Source organism: Bombyx mandarina, chromosome 06, assembly GCF_030267445.1.
Source record: "Bombyx mandarina strain Sakado chromosome 06, ASM3026744v2".
Taxonomy (NCBI): domain Eukaryota; kingdom Metazoa; phylum Arthropoda; class Insecta; order Lepidoptera; family Bombycidae; genus Bombyx; species Bombyx mandarina.
The window spans coordinates 8,855,118-8,869,481 of record NC_143213.1 but is presented as its reverse complement, the minus strand read 5'-3'; the positions used below and the strand labels follow the sequence as shown (position 1 = coordinate 8,869,481).

Genomic DNA, 14,364 nt, shown 5'->3' with positions numbered 1-14,364 from the left:
CGTTACAATAATTTATCAAAACTAAATGTGTTATAATTTTTTATTATTTTATATGCTTTCTTGTTAGATGCAATTTTTATTTCAAATTATATTTTTGTTCGCGTGAACATAGCACATATACTATTTTTTTTTAAAATTAAAATTAAACTTTATTTACAATACACAAAATGATACAAATATTTTATCAATGATAACATTATTTTCCGTCGAAACCTGTATCTACTATAAAATGAACTTAAACACTGACTCATTTTTTAACATTAAAAATAGCTTTTATCAATTACCTTTCAGTTCCTGTCCATTACTGTCACGCAGGATAATGTTCCTACCCAAGGTCCGCTTCCAAGATATGTTAGGTTCAGGCACCCCGGAAGCTGTACACCGCAGTTCCACCGACCCACCTTCAGGAGCACTTGCTTCCGATCCATCTTCATCGGCTATCTCTGGCGGTATCACCACTGAAAGATGACCCATCTGAAAGGAGTGCAATGTTAATAATACCACAATTAGGATTCCCTTAAAAATTTTTTTACGAAAGAATTTGTTTTACTAACACTTCAAGATTTTGTATTACTAACATTTCATATGGAATTTAATTCTGAAATAAAAATTTATTATTATTATTAATGCCGCAAATGGGTACAGAGCATCGTGTCTCACTGGATGTTTCTTATCATCGGATTTTGGAACGAAGTTCCTTATGGAACGATACGGAGGGGTACCCTAACCGGGAAAAAACGTCCGTAACGTAAGATTTTTATTGTACGTTATTACGTACTGGTTAGTAAGGCACACAGTGTACGACTTAACTTTGTAATAACGTACAAAAAATAACCTTTTTTTTATCATTCATTGACCACGATCCCAGAGCGTTCGTTTGCGCAATACACTAACTCTTATGCAAACAACCGTGAATGAAGTGTACCACAATAAGTTCACACGTTACCGAAAGACCGTGGGTTGATGCCAAACTTCCAGTTTTATTTTCTTAATACCTCGAATAGAATTTAAAATTAATATCTTTATATTAAGGAATACCACGACACCACACATCTCTTTTTTTGTCTAAATGGCCTGCTAAAGTGTTAAATGGTTACCGGATCCCTTTAACAGCACAACGTGAATGCTGCCACCCATCTTAAGAGATGATAACACAGTCTCAGTGAACGACTGTCCCATCTTTTAAAATCGGTTCGTTTGACTGCTTCGCGGTAAAAATAGCGTGATGTTGAAACCTACCTGTGCGAGCGGCCTACCACCAGTAAGCACCACAACGAAAATAAGATCACCCAAAGGACCTCTTGTGAGTCCGCATGGGTAGGTACCACCACCCTGCCTATTTCAGACATGAAGCAGTGATGCGTTTCGGTTTGAAGGGTGGAGCAGCCGTTGTAACTATACTGAGACCTTAGAACTTATATCTCAAGGTCAGTGGCGGCATTTACGTTGTAGATATTGATGGGCTCCAGTAACCACTTAAGACCAGGCAGACTCTGAGCTCGACCACCTATCTATGCAATAAAATAAAAGATGATCCAAGCTTTGATTGTACTAGAAATGGACTCCCCTAACTCTTCAAACTAAATACATACATTCTGAATACAAATAGGCAGAACGATAATGCCTGCGCGTGCATTTATACTTGCTCGGAATCATGGTATCAAAGCCAAAGAATAAAATCATCACTCGATACAAGTATCAGAGGCGTTGCGCGTACAATGACGTCGCGGACACTTCTTATACGTTTTTTTTTATTGTCTTCGAAGACTGACATACTGTAAACATAATGAACAGTTCTTTGAACTAAATACTATTGTTTAGAATAATTATCTTTATTTTTCGCAATAATGAAATAACACTTTTTTAAACATATTATTATCCGCAACACGCTTCGTCAGATAGAGTTTAGAGAGTTTAGAATTATGTTAAAATTAAATTTAACAGGATCACAAGACATAAATTTTAATTCAATTGTTTTGAAATCTCAGAAGTGACTATTCTACGATTATTTGTACGTAAATAATACCAAAATCTAACATTTTAAAATATTTACTTGTAAAATTGACACAAAAATGTGTTCGGTTAATCCCCCTCCGCTCACGTACATTTAATAATTGTGGCGTCGGAAACGCACATTAATAATATGTCACATGAATTTTAATTAATAATTTAGGGAAACGTTCGAAGCTGTAATTAAATTACATAGTTCAAATTTTTGTTCTTTTTATTTGTCATGCATTGTCTTTTTCATTATCATAATCATTCACTATGATATTGAAGAAGATCATTCTTCATCTTCTTCATTAGGCTAATTATTCCTTTCAGTTTTAAGGGTACAATTACTGAACGGCTTACATATAGGTCAGTTAAGGTAGCCCTTTTTACGAAAAACATCGCAGGTATGTAAATCGTACACCAGATTTATTATTAAATGAACTATATATTTTTAAGACATCAAAGTATATTTACAAGTATATATATATTTACAAGACATCAAGAAATAGTATAATAATAAATAATCTCTAAATTTAAACACAAGCAGCGGTAGGCAGCGGCTTGGCTCTGCCCCTGGCATTGCTAAGTCCATGGGCGACGCTAACCACTCACCATCAGGTGGGCCCTATTCTGGTCCAACTAGAAGGGCAATAAAAAAAAACACAAGTCTAAAATAGATTTTCGAAATGTTGTATTGAGTTTTATAACTTCGAATATAGTATCGGGATTAAATCCAATATGAAACCGCAGATCTCTACGATGCTAACGTGACCACATGCTACGTGCCAGCTACGGGATACTAGCTCGTAGCAATCCGCTACAAATTGGTACACGGACTCAATTCATTCAAGTTAGTTAATATCTGCAGAAATGGAATGGCCAGCATTGTTACAAGTAGCTAACAGCTCTCAATAAGTATTACAAAATTTCAGATTATTTGGTGAAAACATGCCAATTTTTATTTATATTAAGTACTTATTGTGTGAATATTGGATAAAATATATTTCAGCTATTGTTAGCGGCCAAGGGAATGATCAAATTGAATTAAGTTAATGATTCATTATTTATTATATTGTATGGTTTTAGTTTAGCTAGTTTGTTTTTCTCGTTATAATATAAAATATATTACTGGTGGTAGGACCTCTTGTGAGTCCGCGCGGGTAGGTACCACCGTCCTGCCTATTTCTGCCGTGTAGCAGTAATGCGTTTCGGTTTGAAAGGTGGGGCAGCCGTTATAACTATAGTGAGATCTTAGAACTTATATCTCAAGGTGGGTGGCGCATTTACGTTGTAGATGTCCATGGGCTCCAGTAACCACTTAACACCAGGTGGGCTGTGAGCTCATCCACCCATCTAAGTACGAAAGAAAAAATAAAGAAATATATATATAGCCTATTTAATAAACTATACACGTTAGGACATGACACGTCTACGAAACAGATAATGACTAAATTTCATCTTACTTTAATAACCTGCCCTTTGAGCATGGAGAGATACCCTCAAATCTTTATTCTCATTAGATTAAAGATATGAACGTATTTATCTGTCTGTTGTTATCTGTAGTCATTAATATTATTAGTATCACTTTAAACCTTATAAACCGAACGTTTTTTTTCTAATCTAAGTTTTATTTCATTTCTTCAAATATAATATTTTCTGATGATAGACAGACGATCATTAAGTCGATTAGAACTTTAGACACAATAACTCAAAGATATATTTAAGAAACAAATGTTCATTGACAACTAGATTGATCTTTGTGTTTGTTTGTGGTTTGTTCATTTGCATGTATTTTAGTATTGCCTACCAGCTTTAGACTTGTTTCTGCGTAAATAGATAGCTTGCAAGGCGTTTCTACCTAATAGTGAAATATATGTACCTATATATGTTAAGCAAATGTGTGTGATGTAGAAGAAAATTTAAATACGAATTAGCGACCATCGAAGCGTGAGCGGGATACAGAACTGAAATTAAACATGATATATAAATTTATAGCATTTTCAGACTAATTTTTAAAAATTAAATTATTTTTAATCAAGAATGAAGAGAAGAAATCGTCTAGTACATTCCTCGCGAACTAGATACTTGCATCAACATTAACTAACATAAACAAAAACACTCATTACTAAACAATGCTAAATTAGGATATTGAACAATTCACCGTAACCATTCTAAAAGCTGGGCATTAATTTTTAAGGATATAATGCAACTAGTATTCGATTGATATTAATCAGGGACGTTACGACAACTGTCGGCCGAGCATAGACAAAGGAAAACACGGTCATTACATTGCTTTCTACAGGAAAACCAACCAACTTAACGTCTGCTATCGCCTCCGGGAGCCGAACCAACTATAAACTAGACACCCTCCAGCGCCACACCATAATCTGTATGGATTAAAGGACTTGTATTCGGAATGAATTTTGCTCGGAATGTGTATATTCAGACATTTTGTTCTTGAATTTTATTGTCGAGATTTAAAATGTTTCAGAATAAACTTTTGTTTTTATTTATTTCTTACTCTAAGCTTTTATAGTTTTAATAAACTGATGTGTAATAAAAGTAGAATGTTGATTAAATAATTAAATAATGATTAAATAATGTTGTCGATGTGATGTTTATTTGTCGAATTCACCAATTTCGATATTATATTTATATATTATATCTAACTTGTAGCATATTTATGAGAACCTTACACAAAAACATTAGACCGTAAATTAAACGCATTGTGTCTAAAATCCTTATCAGAATTAGTCTATTAGTAGTGAGCTGGTTCTTTCTAAATTTTCTTTTAAATTCTTTTAAATCTGAGTAATGTAAGAATATGCTTTAAAGTGAACTCAAAATTACCAACCCGACGTAACGGCAAAAATAAAATTCATTTATTAGGTCTAAGTGGTTTTACTAATGCAAAAGTTTATTAAAAAAAATACAGTTTTATTATTTTCACTGTTCATGATCCTTAAATTTAACGCAAAGATAGGAAGCTAAAACTCTTGAAACAACGAATATATTGTATACATACAATATAAAAACTTGTATTAAATTCATCAATCACAATAGATATTCCTGTCTATAAATCGTCTATAATATACTCGTACTGTATCAGAATGTTTGAGGCTTATTTTGTATATGCCCTGTTAACAATGTTATTTTCGACAAGTAAAAATCAAAGTAAATTAATGAAAAACCACGAAACTCTGCTTTTTTACTGGTGCTAGGACCTCTTGTGAGTCCGCACGGGTAGGTACCACCACCCCGCCTATTTCTGCCGTGAAGCAGTAATCCGTTCCGGTTTGAAGGGTGGGGCAGCCGTTGTAGCTATACGCAGACCTTAGAACTTATATCTCCAGGTGGCTGGCGCATTTACGTTGTAGATGTCTATGGGCTTCAGTAACCACTTTACACCAGGTGGGCTGTGAGCTCGTCCACCCATCTAAGCAAAAAAAATAATAGCTAAAAACTATATTCCTCTAAATAATCAAGTCTAATCGATATAACCAACTCCACTTTACACACATACAGGAATACGCTTTACACACATACACACACAGGAAATAGGCATATTCTCGTAAGTGCATTGTTTGAATGTTGTGAACAATTTATTAACTAATTTAATGACCCGAACAGAACCAAAGTAACAGAAATGCCACAGCTTATGTAGACAGCTTAGTTTGTAACAATGTAAGAGGCAAAAGCGATAACCATAAATGTTATTTGAAGAACTTTTATTTGAAGAATTTTCCAACGAATTCCATTTATTACATTTGAAGTGTACAGCGATAATAGCAGAGTGCCCCGCTCCAGTCAGCTGCTCGAGTCAAGGAAACAGTTAACTTTAACTATTTTTAGTTAACTAAATAGTAACGATGCGCCGACATCATCGAGGTAATTATTATATAATAATAATAATAATAATAACAGTTAACTAACGGACATTAAAAATATTTATTCCTTATCATTTACTTGGCTAAGGCCCGTAAATAATAAAAACGTACCAGCGTCTGCTGAGAAAAAAAAAGTAAAGAAAAATAATAATAATAATCATTTATTTCAGATCATATGTTTGTCCATATATGAAAATACAATTTGGAGATACATATATTTATCCCGCCACATGTAGGCGATTCCATGTTAAGAACCCCCGCGTAACACTCGCACCTTGCCTTACAACCTCCTAAGGGCACTAATCAATGGACTCAGCAGCACCATGTCATCAGGGTAAATGCATCAGATAAATGTAGATCAAACCAATTCTATGCGATTCTAAGCCGTTACCCGATTGTGATGAAACCTGGTATTTGTTGACACTCTAAGGAAATTTACTGTTCCAGTGTCATTTACGTCGTTGTCGTTGAAGTCGTCGTGGCCTAAAGGATAAGACGTCCGGTGCATTCGTATCGAGCGATGCACTGGTGTTCGAATCTCGCTGGCGGGTACCAATTTTTCTAATGAAATACGTACTCAACAAATGTTCACGACTGACTTCCACGGTGAAGGAATAACATCGTGCAATAAAAATCAAACCTGCAAAATTATAATTTGCGTAATTACTGGTGGTAGGACCTCTTGTAAGTCCGCACGGGTAGGTACCACCGCCCCGCCCATTTCTGCCGTGAAGCAGTAATGCGTTTCGGTTTGAAGGGTGGGGCAGCCGTTGAGACTATACCGAGACCTTAGAACTATATCTCAAGGTGTGCGGCGCATTTACGTTGTAGATGTCTATGGGATCCAGTAACCACTTAGCACCAGGTGGGCTGTGAGCTCGTCCACACATCTAAGCAACAAAAAAAAAAAAAAAAACGGGCAATAAGAGGCGATTGAGTATTTAAAAAAAATCGAAGGTTTTCATTCAACTATCGAAAGTCATAATGGAGTGTGTTCGGAGCATACTACACAGTACTTAGCTTGTATTATAGACACTAAACTTAAAAATCAACTGAGAATACTTTTTTTTAATCGATTTCTGCACTATATTTTGTTTACAATATAAAATCACAAACATTTGCTTAGTATACATCCTCAAACCTCTTGGAACTTGCGACAGATATTTGCATAATTCATGTGATACGGAACCTTCTCGAAGAATATACGTTCCAGCTCAAGCAAGAATGGAAAACGTTCAATTTAGTTCGTGTGTTCAATGCAGTGCCAAATCATTTTAACAGTTTTACTTTTGCTGCAGCTTACTTTTACTCTATATCTTTTGTGTTGAAACGATATTATAATGAAGTCGAAAGTAAAATAGTCGAGATAAAAAAACCGATATCTTTAAAATTGGTCTTCATTCAATTGTAATATGGCTACTTTACTGGTGGTAGGACCTCTTGTGAGTCCGTGCGGATAGGTACCACCACCTTGCCTATTTCTGCCGTGAAGCAGTAATGCGTTTCGGTTTGAAGGGTAGGGCAGCCGTTGTAACCATACTGAGACCTTAGAACTTATATCTCAAGGTGGGTGGCGCATTTACGTTGTAGATATCTATGGGCTCCAGTAACCACTTAACACCAGATGGGCTGTGAGCTCGTCCAACAAACTAAGCAATGAAAAAAAAAAGCAATGAACTCTAAGACATATTATGTCTTAGGATCTTAATGATAATTTCTCTAGGTATTTATATGCAAATACAGATATGTGCCTCTGGCCTGCTAGATCTATTAGTATTCTTCTGACTCTCGCTTACAGTAGCAGTATCCTAAAGTGTTTTTTCTACCAACCTAGTTCATCGCTCAAGTATTGTAAACCTCACCTATTTTGGAGCAAAACAATCTTACGTTCCGATTGCAAAGAAATAAGTATTATTTTATACGATGAGATTATTTCATGTCTCAAAGTCTCATTCCCGTTTTGATGTATCCAGTGACCACTCACCCACCATTTACTGCAAAAATTGTTACTAGATACGTGTGATTGAAAGTAGTCTACTCGCAGAAGCCGCAGTTTCTATTGATTCATAGCCAAATAGACTTACAATCTTAAATGATTAGACAAATGTAACTAGACGTCATTAATCTGTCACTCTTAAACGATGGTAATTAAAGAGATATATACACTATTCCATGAAAGAAACGTCGAAATCAAATACAGTATGACAACTGTAAAACATCTACCTTTAGAGCGTTTAACACTATTACTTTTTTTTTTATTGCCGTTGTAGGCAGACGAGCAATCGGCCCACCTGATGGTGAGTGGTTACCGTCGCCCATGGACTTCAGCAATACCAGGGGCAGAGCCAAGCCGCTGCCTACAGCTTAATACTCTCCACAAGCCTCGTTTGAAGAAGGACATGTCATAGCGCTCGGGAAACACCGCGGAGGGGAGCTCATTCCATAGCCGGATGGTACGTATCAAAAAAGACCTCTGGAAACGCACTGTGGATGACCGCAGTGGCTCCAGGTAGTATGGATGAACTCTACTCCTCTACTACTCTACTACGTTTCCCATCGTCATCTGACAATTTGCAGAAGACTTACACACATACCTACAAATCAGAAAAACTAAATATTTGCAGACGATGATACAACACATAGTTTCAAAAGTAGTAGAAAAACCTTTTCGTTTGATCATACCAAATACATTTACATACAAAATTTAATACGATTTATTCTAGCAATTTATTCTACATGAGAAATGTATCGCATTTGTTGGTGTCCTTTCGTGCTTTAGCTAGGAATTTACAAGGAATCTTGCACATTCGCGTGCATTTTCTTATTTCCTCTTAACTTGCTTCGATATGTCCAATAAATGTATGTTTCACATAATGTCTACTAGTTTAAATCGTAGATCTAAATCTTAATAAATTGTCAATCGGAACTATATTTTTTTCATATGAAACGAATCTACTTTTGCTAATTTATCTATGAATTCTATATCATTTATTATAACAAATACATATTTTATATACTGCATGGCTTGGTGAATGATCTTGCGCTCCACCTGTTGTTATCTGGCTGCCGAAGACTAAAGACACCCTTTGAGTTCCATATCCTCCTCCTCCTTCAATCGATCGCTCATTGCTGAGAATCGTGATGCGCCCGCCTGTGACCTTTTTTTATAATTTGTTGCCACGTATGTCGGTCAGTGGCGCAGTGAAGTGCGTGGCTCACTCTCTGGTCCAGATGCTCGGACACTTTGTCGCTCCATCTTTTTTGGCTCCGACCTCTGGATCGTCTTTCATCCACTTTACCATACCCATCACTATGAATCTCTCCATGACAGTTCCATATACGCCGTCTCAATTAAGGCAATATGGCTATCTCACCCTCACAAACCGGAACCGAAGACAATTATACTACAGAAATAAGTATGACGGTAGTATCTACGCGTGCGAACTCACTTTACGCCTTTCGACCATACATACGAAACAATTAAATATTATCTTTAATAATTTACAATACATTAGAACTAAATCCAATTTAAAACTCATAATTACAGAAGTTGAAATTATAAACTTGCAATGCTATGCCTCTGAAAGTGACAAATATAAAAAGAAATAACATTTACGGTTCATACAAGACATATTTCATATTATTAATGTACCGGCACATCACGTTAATCTGTTTAAGCCACGGACGAGGACCCATAATTTCGGACAAAATAAGCGAAAACATTCTACTTAGGTACGACGATTTCAGCATGAGTAAAGTAAAGTATATTTGAAGAAGAAAAACGTGCGTGGTTGGAAAACTCCCCATCATGAATAAAGTTCTGTATTATCAAAACGGTAAGCATTATTAAATTTCTTAAATTGATGAGTAGATTTAAAATACTCTGTATAAATCATATAAATAAGTACGTATGTACTGATTACGCAAAAGTAATATTTTTATGATTCAGTTCTTGTTACATGATGTTATTATTCCTTAATTGTGGAAGTCATTCGGGAACATAGGTTTAGTACATTTATACATTAGAAAAATTAGTACCTACTTGCATGCATGATTGGAACACCGACACTGTCGCATCACTCAATACGAGCATACTAGGCATCTTATCCTTTAGGCCATGACGATATCAACTTGAGGTCTAAGTCACAATTGTAGATTCTTCAAGTCGAAACACATTACTGTTTCGCGACAGAAAAGGGCAGCGTAGTAGACAGAGAAATGTGAGAATTTAACGTAATACGTGACCATTTTTATCATGCAAAGTGCATTAAGGAATTTCGTTAAAAAATCAATAATTATTGGTGGAAGGGCAATTTGTGAGCCAACATTCAAGTTGTGATAACCACTTAACAATAGGTGGTGTCTCTCACCACGCGTCAATCGGGTGCAACATAAAAAGCACAACTTTACAACGAAGATTTGCAACGCTAGTAATATCGCATATACGACTTAACTTGTTGTCAAGTGACGTGCGTATCTGTAACCGTTTGATTTCTATTCTATTCGTATCACGACGTAAGTGATGTTATAATAAAAATGACGTCGCGACTTTTAAGCGCAAGTCACGTTTTAGTTTTCGCATCACGATAGAGTCGGCGGTTAGATTGGCCTCGAGGAAACGCCAAACATCAACAGGTAAGTGAGTCATTTGTTTTCTTGGCTGATATATATCTTCTGAGCTGAGGCCCGACGTGGAACCGGTCCGAATGAGATCACGACAAGGAACTGCGAAACGTAGGAGAGTGCCCATTTTTTCACGCGTACATGAGCAATTTCACTCTATAATAATATGAAATGACTGCAGACTGTGTACGTTTTATGATATGATTACTTGCATATAAAATTCAAAGCGCTCTTTGGCCTCATATGAGTTTGATATTTCATCTGATCTACACACAAATTGCGAAAGTTATGACTCATAACATATTTTTAAATGTTTGTCCACACTTTAATGAAAATTCCTTGTTTAATATTTCAGTAAAACGTTTAAAATTCTCCCGATATTATGTATTATATTATATACATATAGCATATTTTATTTATTCAAAATTTTAAGTTTGGGAGGGCAACGAGATCCGCGATTTGTATTAATTGCGTAATTACTCGGAATAGGGCATACTCTAGGCTCGCTTGACTAGATATAACGGTGCCTAATTCAACAAGAAAAAGTTAACGTTATTGCTTAAATAGGACAATCTTTATTTCACAAAATCACGACTTTGACCTCATGAGTCAACGTGAAAAACGATTTTCTCGCTGTTATATGTGTGGACAATGATAATTTGAATACTCACGAATCAAGACCGTAAAGAAATGAATCAACTTATTTTGCGGTGGCAATGATCCGTCCAAATAAATAAGATGCGTTGAAGCAATTATTTAAAAGTTACGGCCGCCCGGCTTGCAGCCGCCATGATGGACGATTCCCGACAGTTTATTGCCTATTTTTTCAGCCGCTTGACCCTTCGTCGTTGGTTTTTCGGGTGACCGAATTTACGACTCAAAATGTAACGTACTTAGTACAGACGAATTGGTCGTAAAGAATGTACACATACACAAGAATTTATTCGTCCAAACAAAATATTATAAAGTAAGAATGAAACACAAAGATAGGTACACTATAAAAAAAATTGATATATGTATTTTGAGACCGCTCTCATGATATTCAGAAGCAGTGACAAACCCTTATGAAAAGTCAAACACTTTCAAGCCGCACCTGTAGCCTCACACAACAAAAGAATGCTGAGTAACGCCTGACGATTTTTCGGTTAAGGAATAATTCACTTGTTGATTCTGCTCTCTAGCCTTCCACTTACTTTCTTTTATGTTTTATTTATTTTACTTCGAACAATCTCGGAATTATCTTCTAACCGTCATTGATACAAATCCACGTTCCAGCATATTTATTCCGGAGTGTGCTCTTGAAAAGTTTTTTCCGTAACAAATCCTAGCCAATAGAAAAGCTACGTCCAATGTTCTACTGAATATTTCCGCTAGCGTTCAGATAATCTTCTAAGTACCGTAAATCCAATATAGGAAGATAAACTGTGGCACAAAATTTAGGTATCGCTTTAATTCCGTTTAAAGCTTCGACTTTGTAGCGTTACAAAGATGAAATAATTACGTTAGAGCCAAAACGGATTCCTAATTTACAACCTAGAGGTGAATTGCTAAAGGCAGTCTAACGAATTCCTCGGAGCGTTGTCTAGTAAGCGTTAAGAACGAGTTTTAGTTGCGACGCCGCAGCAACTATGTGTCGAAGAATGTGTTTATGGTGCCAAGAATGGAGCTCCTTAGTAGCCGGAGCGAACCTCCTCGGTTCAACGCCTCGCTGGCATTTACCTAGCGAGGTAATGTCTTTATTCGCGATACTCCAAATATTTTAGCGAGCAACCATTCAAACTATTTCATTGCATTATAAATTATGTGGATAATATAAATTTTGCCGAAATGCTAAAAACGAATTAAGGTAGTATTTATTTCTTATCTATTAAACAACTATTTTGGTCAACACCTTTTATTACTTAGATGAGTGGACTAACACACGGCCCACTAGCTGTTAAGTGGTTAGCGATTCACATACATATCAACAACGTAAGCCGCCACCCAACTTGAGATATGAGTTCTAAGTCACAGCTTTACAGTAACAACGAATGTCCCTACTTTTCAAATCGAAATACATTACTACTTCACGGCAGACATAGACAAGGTGGTGGTACCTGTGCGTGCGAGCTCACAAAACGCCCTGCCACCAGTAATTACGCAAATTTATAATCGGATTACCTTTTGAAATTATAATTGGAAATTTGAGTTACCAAAATACATATAAATACAAGCTTTGGCAATACAAGATTCAGATAAATCATCTTCATTCAAAATCCTCAACTGACCACATAAATAAAATGCGCAGTAGTTATCTGTTGAACAGTGAGCTGCCGTTATGAAAATTCTTCAAATATCATTCTATGGTAGGTAGCGGAGCAATTTATTATAAACTTTAGAATTGCAAGGATTCTTTTACTCTTCGTTTTTCATTAGAAGTTATGAGAAATATTTTCATCGAGTTTCATTTGAGAAAGAGAAACGAATACTTAGAGAAGTATTTTACCGGAGCTTATAAACGATAACATACGTTTTCTAACATCATATTTGTGTTTACCTATGAAGTTGCTGTTTGGAACACAAAAGTTAAAGTTACTTTTATTTTATTTTATTTTTATTTCTATCAATCTAAATATCCACCGAAGTATCAGCAAGGTATACTTTTTTTATTTATTGCTTAGATGTGTGGACAGCCCTGGTGTTAAGTAGTTACTGGAGCCCATAGACATCTACCACGTAAACGCCGCCACCCACCTTAAGGGGATTTCTAAGGTCTCAGTATAGTTACAACGGCTGCCCCACTCTTCAAACCGAAACCCTACTGTTTCACAGCAGAAATAGGCGGGGTGGTGGTACCTACCCGTGCGGAATCACAAGAGGTCCTACCACCAGTAACGCGCGTAACTTATCCACCACCTTAACCACATAAGCGCGCTCGACGCGGTGGCGATAATTCAGTTCGAGCAGCACCCACTTATCAAGATCATTTACTCTGCCAATCTGACGCCAACGAGCCAATATTGTTTTGGTGTAAACGCTAAAAGCTACGGCTAATTCAACGGTAATATAAGTATAAATATGTTTGAGAAAAGTTACCGGATATCTTCTAGCAAACGCTAAAATCAATTAAATACTAAAATCGAAATGTTTGTTGTTTTTCTTATGCATTGACGGAAAAAAAGGCTCACGGCCTACATGTTATTAAGAGGTTATCCGAACCTATAGAGATCACAACGCAAATGCCCCTTGAGAACTGAGGTCAAAGTCTCCACTCTTCAAAGCAGTACACATCACTGAAGAAATAGACAGGGTAGTGGTAAAAACCAGTGCAAATTTACTATTTAACATTTGGGTATGAATCTCATAATTAAGTTTGTTAAAAAATAACGAATTAAACTTATAGATTTTGTATCTTATCTTATCTTCTCTATATATAAAAATGAATTGCTGTTCGTTACTCTCACTAAAACTCGAGAACGGCTGGACCGATTTGGCTAATTTTGGTCTCAAATTATTTTTGTCCAGAGAAGTCCAGAGAAGGTTTAAAAGGATTGAAATAAAAATAACAATTTTGTTTTTCTTTGATGTGTCCCCCGTCGGATGGATTCCTTTTGTTTGTTTTAAGTTTATTTTATACGAAAGATTAGGTACTTTATTTATCGATTGAGGCACTACGAAGTCTGTCGGGTCGGCTAGTCTAAAATAAAACAATTGAATCGAATTTCAACCAACATTACCACAACAGCTGCGGGACACGAGGACTGTGTTTTATGAGTTTTATTTTTAAGTGGTTTTATCGTTTCGACTCGCTTGAATTTAATAACAATAGGAGTCTTATATACGGCAGAGAACGGGTCTAAAGCTGTAAACATTTCGCAAA

At 36.0% G+C, this 14,364-nt stretch overlaps 1 protein-coding gene across 2 annotated transcripts in view; it reads right to left on the bottom strand.

Moving 5' to 3' along the window:
- Positions 1-14,364, bottom strand: part of LOC114241388 (lachesin) — a 69,268-nt gene that overhangs the window by 12,784 nt on the left and 42,120 nt on the right. For both annotated transcript variants that reach the window (XM_028172209.2, XM_089728349.1), the window contains one exon: positions 285-474. In XM_028172209.2, the coding sequence (XP_028028010.2) occupies positions 285-474 (190 nt within the window). The remainder of the gene's footprint in view (positions 1-284; positions 475-14,364) is intronic.